An 11,464-nucleotide genomic window follows, 5' to 3' on the forward strand; every position below is an offset into this window, starting at 1 on the left:
ATTTTGGAAAGTTTCTGAGTACTAAATTATTTTGCAATGGTAATAGATGTCTATTTTCAGCAAAAAGAAAGAACACAGTATTCAGCGATTTCGCACTGTTTGATTCTTTTTGTCATTTTGTCACCCTCTGGTGAGATAAACTCACCGAAGGTGAAAACAAGAATAACAAAAGACGTGGAAAATGGATTCTTAAGCAATTTAGCCAACAAAGTTATATCTGAAGGCAAAAAGAGACCAAATTCTTCAAATTTTTTCTCCATTTTTTAAATGGATCTTCTCAATCCAACACCTACCAAAGATCTAATCATACTCCCTCAAAGGCCAAAATACCAAAATATAATCATGATGATATATGAATGGCGTTTGGTTCATCAGCTTGCCATTCATATCTACAGCTTTTTATCAGCCCAAAAAACACACAATCTAGAGAGACAAAAACTGCTGAAGTTTTATTCATCACAATTTCAGTCTGGAAAATTTTAGCTTCCATATTTTATTGTTGACTGCATTTTGATGTTCCGTATTTAATTAAGCAACAAGTTACATCTTCTACTTGCATGATGTACATATACTAAGATCACCATCTATATATCTTGACAGTGAAATCAAAATGACCAGTGGACGGGCATACCTTTCTCATGTATAATCAGCGAAGTTCTTCTCAATGAAGCAGAGTGGTATCTCCTTTTGTGCTCTGGGCAGACACCGACGAATCAGGCCATGGCCAATCTGTCGAGTTGATCTCTGTTTGGCTATCACGCGATAGCTTCTCAAAAGCCTTGAATCTTAGATCATCACCTTTGGTGATTGAGCTCTGCACAGAGAGGAGCTCTATGGGTGTCTTCCCCTCGAGCATGCTGACCACGGCCGACATGTTGGGCCTGAGAGTCGGAGATATGTTGGTGCATAGAAGAGCCAACTTCAACATTTGCAGGGCTTCTTCTGTGGAGAAGCCGGAGCCAAGTGCAGGGTCGACCAGTTCAAGAAGATTTCCCTTCTCATGACAAACATAGGCCTAGAGAAGAAAAAGGAACCGGCAAGCTCATTAGAACACCACAATAATTTGAAAGCATTTAGAAGCAGTTCACAAAAGCAATCAATTGACGAGAAGGTCCCAAGAAACCTTGGGAGCAGGTCTTTGGTTAAATGAGATAGTTGTGGAAGACTTCTATTGCTTGATCAACTTGATGCACTGATATGATATGTTCCTAATACCAAATTTTTATAATAAAAAATAAGCACAGTGGTTTTCTTGAAGGAATGTAATAGGACCCTCTAAGATTCAAGCAAATGTGAATGAGACAATCATTTTGCTTCTTGAAATGGTGCAAGGCAAATAAAGTGAATCGAGTTGAGCAGCCTTCGTTTGAAACAAAATCGTTATGTAAATAATGCTCCCACTGCTTCTCTAGATATAACATTATCAATACAAGATGGTCAAAATGTAACAAAAATGAACATCTGGATCGGTGCCTGAAGCAAAATTACTATTTTAATTGGTGGTCGAGAGCCAACCGGATAAGTTTGGTCATCACATTGTAGTTGCATTATTATTTTTTGGCTGTCATCAGACAATGTTATGTCATATGTTTAGAGTGCTTATACTCACCCAATCAAGAAGGTAGACACAGTCTTCCTCTGGCCTATACTTTGTGTTGCTCATGCCACTGACAATTTCCAATGCGACAACTCCAAAACTGTAAACATCTGCTTTATCGGTTAAGTAACCCCTCATTGCATATTCAGGAGCCATATATCCTCTGCATGATCAAATTCATCATCAAAAAGATCATAAAGCTGGTAAAATATGCTAAAAAAACCCAGCAAAAAAGTTTCTTCATTTTTCTATTCTAGATTGTCTATTATCAACTGAATGCATATATTATTAGGAGTCACTGAACTTGTGATTCATCAGAAATTATCATTAGGCATTTACTATAAGGAAGCTCAGACTATTTTGTGAAATACAAAAGACTGTCCTATAAAGAATGAAAACTAATAATATTCATGCCAGTAATTAATAAATTGTTGCCGACTATGTGGCTGTCATACATCATACTAAGAATCTTGTTGGCCACTCTTTCCCAGATATCGACTGAGGAAGAAACCACTGTTAGAAAAGCAATATCCTTTACTGTAGTTCTTCCAAAGCAGATAATGCAAAATTATGTTTAGCTTGTACTTGGTTTAACTCCATATGCTGCATATATTGAAACTCTTGCTTTAAGAATAGCAACAACTAGGATCTGCCATTCTGTGCCACAAAATGCTACTTACACGATTAATCTATTCTTGTTCTATTAATAGTTCTAGTACCACAAACACGTTGATCATTAATAAGATATTTTTGTTGATTATTAATAAAATTTAATTAGTGAAGCAAATGCGGATAATCAACAACCTCACAAAAATAGAGCATATTGTGAAGTTCAACTGCCAAGGAAGCCATCTATATGAAGTTAGTTTCCAATATCACAAGTCTTGAACACTAAGCTCTTAACAGGCATTTTTGCAAAAGAAAATCAATCTTTCTCTAGATGTCCATACCCTGACATGTATCTGTTTCGAATTGTACTACATGGTGATATTACATTCCTCTGGTGTGCATCTACATATGTTGATTAGATAAGCATGTATACGCATCTATTATCTACCAAAAGGCATCTAGCCCTGCAGTCGGTCTTTAGAAAAGCATCCAACTCCTAGTATTGGGAGGTGTTTCCAAGAAATTGAGAACGATAATTCATACCTTTAATGTGTTTCATTTTGGTTAATAAAAAAGGATTGATGAAGACACTCTTAAAGTATCACCAGAACTGATTTGGCAAATAGCAGTCTGTATGTTTAATTGCGGTCACATGTGATACTTTGGAATTGCTTTTTGATACGCTATGCAGATTCTTTAATGGTTTATTACACATGTACAGCATGGCAAAAGAATTCTGAATATTGACAGAAAAATATTGCTTTCTCAAAACAACTAATAGATACTCACAAAGTGCCAGCAATTCTAGTGCTAATGTGGGTATTCTCTTCTTCATTAAGTTTAGCTAGGCCAAAATCTGATATTTTTGCATTGAGATCCTTGTCTAGAAGAATATTTGTCGCCTTGATATCTCGATGAACAATCTTCAACCTTGACTCCTCATGGAGATACGCTAAACCTCTTGCTATTCCTAGGCAAATCTTCCACCTGGTTTGCCAGTCCAATCTCAATCGGTATCCCTCAGGACCTATTGATGTTGAAACTTTTGTTAATTTTGTTTGGTTTAAATAACTATTAGCAAAAAAATGAAGATAGTAGAGGAGAGATTAAACGAGATATATAAGAAAGTTCTTTTAGCATAATTAGAGAACCACCTACCATGTAGGCCACGAGCAAGACTATTATTTTCCATATATTCATAAACAAGCAATAATTGGTTTCCCTCAATGCAGCATCCATAAAGTTTCACGAGGTTTGGGTGCTGCAAAGCAGATATCACACCTATCTCATTGACAAATTCACGGTTCCCTTGCTTAGACTTTGAAGAGAGTTGTTTGACGGCAATTTCGGAACCATCTGGCAACACTCCCTGAGTCAAGCAACAAAAAATATTACAACAGTAAGGCCAATGCTAAGAAAAGTCAAGTGAAACCGATCAATGGTGAGAAATTTAAGTTAAATTTTTTCAACACATATCTTACCTTGTAAACTGGACCAAATCCACCTTCCCCTATCTTATTTGCAGGATGAAAGTTCTTGGTGGCAGCTTTGATATGCCTCAAACTGAACTGTCCAGTTTGCAATTCTAGACCTCTGAGCTCTGCATGCAAGTGTTTCATTTGAAAATAACAAATGTTAAATCTGAATTTATGAGGTTTGGACTTGCAACACCTCCCTAGAAAATAACTAATCAACAAAATATCTAATGTCGTTACTGGAAACTTAATCAATTATGAAATATAATTGTGCGGAGATATCCATCCATTGATTAAAGTTCAAGGCAGAGAAAATATTGAGGTCAAGTTTATGAAGGCACATGGAAACCAAATACTCTTTTTTCATTCCTGCTAATTTATGCTGAATTATCTCAAAAATATTTCATTAGTACATATGACATTATTCAATGGACAGATGCACTGGTCCTCGAATTATTTCATGCAAGGCAGACAATGATCTTCGATACGAATTACACTTTGGTAATTATCACTAGATTCTGTTCGCTGATTCAATCAAAAATCAAAATATAATGAAATGTAATCTTACATATTTCACATAAGCTTCTAACAGCAGAGAGAATACTGTAAGCTATTTGTTAGAAACAATCAAATAGTAGTTCAGGACTTCACAAGACATGTTAAAGATGAGTGGCGTGGGTGGCGAGACCAGGTGTATTTGAGGTGTCTAGGTGTTACAGACTGTTAATCCCACATTTGGAACCTTAGAGGATGACTTTGGACTATATATCATGACCATCAAAACATAAGGATATAACAAACAGATGGAGTTAACCATGGAATACAATTCTACTACTGGCTTAGGTGTAAGCATCTTCGAACAATCCACTAAGTATGAGGTCTGTTGAACATCTAGCTGATGATAAATGGTGACAAAACCATTTTATGACTCTTCCATGCCAAAAAAAAGAAAAACTTTCATGTGAGCTGATAAAATATAAAATGACAAGTTCCTAAACAAAAACAGGTAGTTTAATATATAAAAAAATCAATTAACAATTAGAAACAAAAATCAATCACCTATGTAACAAAGAAAATCACACCTAAAATGAAGCCAATCTCTTTTTTATACTTGAGACATAGTTTAATGCAAGGTTCGCAATACCGTACCGTACCGGTGTTTTGACCTGGGCTCGGTACTGGTACCGGTACGGTGTACCGAGCGGTATACCTAGGTGCACCGAGCACTGTAGCACTGTAGTACTACTATTATAACAGTGTACTTCAACAGTACTGTACTGTTGTAGTCTATAATGCACTGTAGCATTATATTAGTGAATTTGCTAATACAAAAAGAAGAATTATTCTTGCTGATACAAAACCCCTCTTTTGATATGATTGAAGTACAAAAAGCAGAAAATGCATAAATAATGTCCTTACCATTATTCTTGGAATTTTTCCTTCTGATATACAGGAAAATAAGGCATAAAATCAGCAGAACTATAATGCAAGCAGCAGCAACAATTGCCAAAATAGTTCCAACAGTTAGCTTGTTTTCACCTGTATCAATCTTGAAATCTACACAAAAGCAAACGATTTAGAACATTGACATGTAACTAATGCACAATAAAATAGGAACAGGCTTCCATAGGCTCACTTGGTGTAACAGAAATGGCTGATATAAGAGGCCCATATACACCTCTCAGTGGAACAGAGTTTGTGCCTTTCCCAGCCCAATAAAAATGAATTTCCAAAGTGCCATCTACCATGACGGTAAAGGACTTAATAATTTCCTTACCAGTCCCATTAGCTTCCTTGGCAATATTAAAGTCCTTCAGAACTTTTCGGCCCTGCAATATTAAATCATTATGACATAACTATTATTCCAATAATTTAATTGAAAGTAAGAAGAAAAAGAAATATGTGGCCCAAAGAGGAAAAACTATGACCTAGTGATGAAACATACTAGATTACAGCTAGTTTTAGCACAGACAAATGATAGATAATACAGCACTAAATTTTGTTAGTGCAGATAAAACAACAGAAAAATTCCAGCGAGATTAAAGATTTTGATGAGGGAATCAATCACCTGGATTGACACATCAAACAAGCGTCTACCGTTGCTGCTATATGTTTCATCATCTGTAAACATAATCTCTGCAAAATGCAGATTTACTGTGTAGTTTCCTTTGTATAAACAAAGCCCATAATATTTGAGCGAAAGCGGACTAAGCCTAGCAGTCATGTACAACTCTGGCTTGGTGATATCTAGTGCCGTTGTGTTTGCAGTTATGAATTTTGGATTCTGATTGTCAACAAAGTCTCCCGTGGAGCTATAGGCCCATTTTCCACTTTCAGAATCATAAAATTCAGATGTACCCAGATCTAGTATGTCGCCTTCATACTCAATGTCGTCAATTCTCATCTTTGGACCACCACAATTTATAAACAAGTTGTAATCTGTGACAGACATAAAATCCAGACACAATAAGTCATGAAACTTTTTTTTTTTGCCATCTTCTCAGAACCTGAATTATGAGCTCAAAGGTTATCACAAAGCGAAAATACTTTTGCAAGTTATCATACTCACTTCTAGATTCTCCAGAACATGGTAGGTTTCTTCTTAAACATGAAAGTGTCCTGTAAAAAGGAGCAGTCAAATTACACCAGCATCCTTCTATGGTGAAAGCAGAATCAATAATTGGAAGTTGTGAAGAAAAAAGAAGGAAGCAAGTATATTGAAAGCTTACGTATCGGAATTCGTGGAAGAATAGCTCGAGACTAGGTTACTACAGGCAAGAGAACCAGTTATTAAAAAGGAAGAAAAGTTTGGCAAATTAGATAACCAATGGATTTCAGACCATCGACTACTCACACACTACCACGCTGACAAATAGCTGGTGCAGGTGATCCCGTAAAGGAGTTATAAGAAATATCACTGCAGAAAATCCGTGTCACGATGAATAAACATGCCGATGTTTGACAATCTTTATAGCTGAAGGAAATGCATACTAATAACTGAAGTAGACATTGCATACAATTTCTGAGCGCTGTTCAAGATCCAATCAGGTATTTTTCCATTCAGGTTGTTATTTGAAAGGTACCTATACAAGAAAAGGTAAGAAATGGATTTCAGATAAATTACAAACAGCACAATAAGATATGAGATTGGATGTACTTGCTATCCTTATTGCATGAACACTGACAATGACAATAATTGCTTACATGAAATTTAGTGAACTCGTCAATGCTGCATAGGTCCCCGGAATTGGACCTGACAAGTTGTTAAAGCTCACGTCCCTGCAAGAAAACCATGGAGACAATCTTAATAATCAATTTTATTGGTGGCAGGTCGGTTACAAAATCAGGACACTAAGTTTCTTCTCCTGAAGAAGTTAAGTGGAGCTCTGTCCCAAAGAAGCTAATGAAGCTAAAACCTGTCAAATATACCCGCTGATAAACTTACAAGCTGTTAAGAGCTTTCATCTCTCCAATATAGTCAGGAAGTTCACCCGATATTGACAAGTTTCTCAAGACCCTACATCATGGCACCAATCAGTACAAACTGGTTAAAGTAAAAAAAAAAAAAAAATCAGACCAGATCATGATGTTTGCGGCATTTGACTTTCTTTTAAACATACAGCTTTGTCATGTTCCTCATATTCTGCAGCTGTGGAAATGAACCAATTCCTCCTTTCAAGTCAGACACCCTCCTGCAGTACCAGACAAGCTAATTTGGTTGTAATTATTGGATGCATGAAACATCTTGAATTGGATTGGGTAAGTTATTCTCTCACAGTTCTTTTAAATTTTTTAATGCCAAGAATCTGGGAGGAAATGGCCCCTCCATAGCCGTGCCCTGCATGTCTCTGTAGAAATATAAAAGATCAATTTGTTAATTACAACAAAAGAATTAACATCTAAGTAAAAGAAAATAGTAGTCAGTGATCAGTACAGCCTCTGGAGCTGTGTCCAGTTCCCGATGAAGCTTGGAATTTTCCCAGAGATTGGATTCCCATCAATCAAACTGCAAAGGTTTAGAAGTGATTAGGTGTCTATTGCTTCTTCTGAACATAGGTTAGGCCCATTGTCTTATGCAATGGCCATCTGCTGGCTGCTAAAAAACCATTGCAGAGACCATGGACCCACACAGTAACTTGCAAAGATTAAAAGACTTTGTGAGACATACAACATTATGAGGTTTTTCAGGTTCCCAAGTGATTCTGGCAACTCCCCACTTAGGTTATTCCCATTGGCAAGGCTGTAGGAAAAGAAAGAAGGGTTGAACCATTCAACCAAATAAACTAGAAAAGAGAATCTTATCACATAACTTAAACAGAAGGCATCCTACAGGCTAGGATAAGAGTTTTTGCATAGCCTTACAATCGTTTTAAATTAGCAAGTTTACCGAGCGCCGCAGGTATGGGTCCTTGCAGCTGATTACCTTCAAGAACCCTGACCGATGAGATGAGATTCCACCATGAGCAAAGAAGGAAAAGAATTGGTGATTAAGAGTAAATAAAGATGGAAGGTATAATGTTACAATTCTTCAAGTGTGATCATTTTTGCGAATTCCTCAGGAATTGGCCCAGAAACCCGATTTCCAAGGAGGGACCTGCAAAGAATTACAATACATAAATTTTCTTCCGGTTTTATATAATTCTATAGTCATCATAAAAACCATACCTAGATCACTGAACTCCACAATTTTAAAAGAAATGCCAACCTAGTCAATAAGCTAATACTTGTGTCTACTTTTTAAAACTATTAAGGATCATTCTCTGGATGTATTAAACTTATAATTAAAATACAATTTACTATCAACAGAGAGTGCATGAGAAGTGGATAGTAGAGGCTGTTGGTGGAGGAAGAGGCAATGATGATTGGTGGCAGGATGATAGTTGCAGTTGTCGACTAGATAAAACTGGGTGTAGCTAGGAAATGGCAACTGGTATCTAGAAGAGATGGGAAGAGGAAGAAGAGATGGTAGTGGCAAATCACATACATAACGATGAAAGAAATAGGGTGGCGAACCAAGAGATGGTTTCATTTATGGCAATGATAGACCGATGAGTTTATAGACAAGAAAGTGAAAATGTTGAGAAGAAATTTTTCTGCCGACAAGAATTTTTTTATCTAGAAAGGACACAGTGGACCAGATTTTCATTAATAATGAAAAAAACTGGTTTCCAAGTCAAGCAACAATGTGGTATGTTGTATCCAGCAACAAGAAAAGAGAAAAAAGAATAAACATAAGTTAATAACTGAAATGAAGTAAATTACAGATGGACGAGAGGAAGAGAAGCCCATGCAGCTGGAATAGTTCCATTCAGATAATTCCAGGTTAAATCACTGTACAAAGAGTAAAAGTAACATGAGCCACATCTTGCAACAGCCTTTTAACTTCCGTCTTGATAGAGTGATAAGAGAAAGTCACTGTAGACTTACATATCTGTTAAGAAGGGAAGCTTAGAGAACTCAGCTGGCAGGGTGCCAGTTAAGTTCTGACCCTTGAGTTTACTGCAGCCAAAAAAAAAAGAACAAACATGATCTTATCTACTAAATAAATGACGAAAAAAGATGTATGATTGTGTAAATGGGCCTTTATTCAACAAAACTTACATGCTAGTAACATGACAAACGTTGGAGGTACGATTACAGTCACAGGTGACATTGTCAGTAAAGACAGGCATGTCACTTCGACCTGGAACGACCCATCCATTGGTTTGGCTGCAGGGATCCACAGAAAAGTCCCACTTCTTTTCCAACTTGGATGCAATCACTCGCAATGCTGCAACTGTTTTTGGAATATGCAAATATTAGGTCCCACATACCACTGCAGAGCGATCAAACCAATACACATATAAGCTTTTGTTCTCTTACCTCCATCATCTCAGAGGTAAGCATTGTCTTATACATTGATGATCGTATTGCATAAGTTGGCCACACACACAGATATACACTTTGTAGTTTGTACAATCTTCAATTCCCCGAAGAAACCAATTGGTTTTTAGCATTGAATAAAAAGAATACCTACATATTATTTCTATCATTTCTAGAGCATAAATTCTTCATACAAGCAGAGAGCAAACTTAGGTTGACCAATCCCACGGTCAGGATCGGTCAAACTCCGATCTTTTACCAATTGTTGAGGCCGATACCCATCACTTTGACGGGACACGCGGTCCGATGTAAGTAAACGAGTTCGGCGGGATAACAATTATTTGTCCCCGCGCGGGATAACATTATTTGTACATCGACAGTGCCGCCGCCCCCATCCCCAGAAAAAGATGGGTTTGGATACCCAAAAATTAGCCCTCAAAGATGGATATAAACTTTTCTTGTGGGTACAGAAGTGATGAGAACAAAGAGGAACGCGAGCAATAAGCACCGGTAATTTATTGCGGAGGATGACGACCGGTGCCAATTCAGGAATGACAGAAATTTGTGACACAAATTATCCATAGCAGTGGAGAGGACAGACAATATTCTTCTTCGAATAAAGAAGAAACAAAACCCTATTCGAAATGAAGAAACGACCGGAGACATTCGGAAAGCTGTGGCGGCTACTTGGGTCGAGTAAGGATACCTCGGTCCCCTTTAGATCTGAAGCTTTTATCAACATTAAACCCAAGGTATTCCGACGAAAACTACAGCGACGCACTTGAGCTCAAAAGGGAAGTGTGGTGGCCAAGCTATTCTATGACCTCACAAAGGAACCATCGATTCATGCTGAGAATCTGAGGTATTCTGACTAAAAGCAAAGTGGGGAAGCAGCGCACCTTCATCCGGGGCCAGTTTCTGGGCGTCGCAGCCCAGATCGAGGGAGGAACGGAAGCTCCACAGAACGAGCAAGACGAGCACAAGAGGGAAGTGACGTGGGAGAAATGAGGGACGCGTCCCACCGAGTGCTCTCATCTCTCTGCACTTCTCTCGCGCTCGCTCTCTCCGGATCGTCCCGATCTAGCAAGGATTCCAAGATGCAGAACGAGATCGAACAGTGCGGCTCGTCCTATAAAGAAAGCATTCGGAGTTGACGAGCTGACGATGGCGGAAAGGGAAGGTTGAACGTACAGCCTTCTTTGCCGGTGTGAAGGAAGTTACCAACATGTCACGCGTCTTTTCCCGGTCGATCGGAATGGGCGGCAAGTGGACGCAGTATTTTTATTTTAATGCTGAAGTTGGAAATAATCTTCTTACCACCTTAATGTTGGTGTGATATCCTTTCAAAGTTTCTTAATAGCATATCTACCCTTCAATAAGTTTTAAATTCAAATAATAAAATAGGTAATTTGAATGGGATATATATGCATATATAACTAATTCTTTGAATGATTATATATATATATATATATATATATATATATATATATATATATATATATATAACTAATTCTTTGAATGATTATATATATATATATATATATATATGTATATATATATATAAATATATATGTATATATATATATATATGTATATATATATATATATGTATATATATATATATATGTATATATATATATATGATCAAATTTGATTGTCCATTCCAATTAATGAAATCGATCTGATTTTTTTTATTTTAGTATTGTCACGTTTAAATGAGAAAAAAAGAAGAATTTTATTAGAGAACATAAAATATCTCCATTTCACATCTAATATCCTGCTTTGATTATACATATGATCAAATTTGATTGTCCTTTCCAAGTGATGAAATTGAATCTATTTGAGTTTTTTTTATTTTAGTATTATCATGTTTAAAAGAGAAAAAAAAGAAAAAAATTTATTAGAGAAAATAAATATCCTA

General features: G+C 36.8%; 1 protein-coding gene across 2 annotated transcripts; it reads right to left on the bottom strand.

The window, feature by feature from the left end:
* Positions 1 to 430: 430 nt before the first annotated feature.
* LOC135641514 (probable LRR receptor-like serine/threonine-protein kinase At1g53440) lies at positions 431 to 10,777 on the bottom strand. Of its 2 annotated transcripts, none has more exons than XM_065156891.1 (24): positions 10,443 to 10,777; positions 9,283 to 9,457; positions 9,109 to 9,180; positions 8,944 to 9,012; positions 8,204 to 8,275; positions 8,044 to 8,115; positions 7,850 to 7,921; positions 7,616 to 7,687; positions 7,458 to 7,529; positions 7,302 to 7,373; positions 7,127 to 7,198; positions 6,886 to 6,960; positions 6,699 to 6,764; positions 6,536 to 6,598; positions 6,411 to 6,449; positions 6,251 to 6,300; positions 5,750 to 6,120; positions 5,318 to 5,510; positions 5,101 to 5,238; positions 3,688 to 3,806; positions 3,365 to 3,575; positions 2,996 to 3,233; positions 1,610 to 1,760; positions 431 to 1,015 (listed from the first exon to the last, which is right to left on the bottom strand). In XM_065156891.1, exons 1-24 carry the CDS (start codon positions 10,576 to 10,578, stop codon positions 662 to 664), a joined length of 3,024 nt encoding a protein of 1,007 aa, XP_065012963.1. In that variant the 5' UTR covers positions 10,579 to 10,777; the 3' UTR covers positions 431 to 661. The 2 variants fall into 2 exon arrangements, with proteins under 2 accessions (XP_065012963.1, XP_065012965.1); XM_065156893.1 differs by lacking the exon at positions 10,443 to 10,777 and adding an exon at positions 9,544 to 9,660.
* Positions 10,778 to 11,464: the final 687 nt, after the last annotated feature.

Source organism: Musa acuminata, chromosome BXJ3-6 (assembly GCF_036884655.1).
Source record: "Musa acuminata AAA Group cultivar baxijiao chromosome BXJ3-6, Cavendish_Baxijiao_AAA, whole genome shotgun sequence".
Lineage (NCBI taxonomy): Eukaryota > Viridiplantae > Streptophyta > Magnoliopsida > Zingiberales > Musaceae > Musa > Musa acuminata.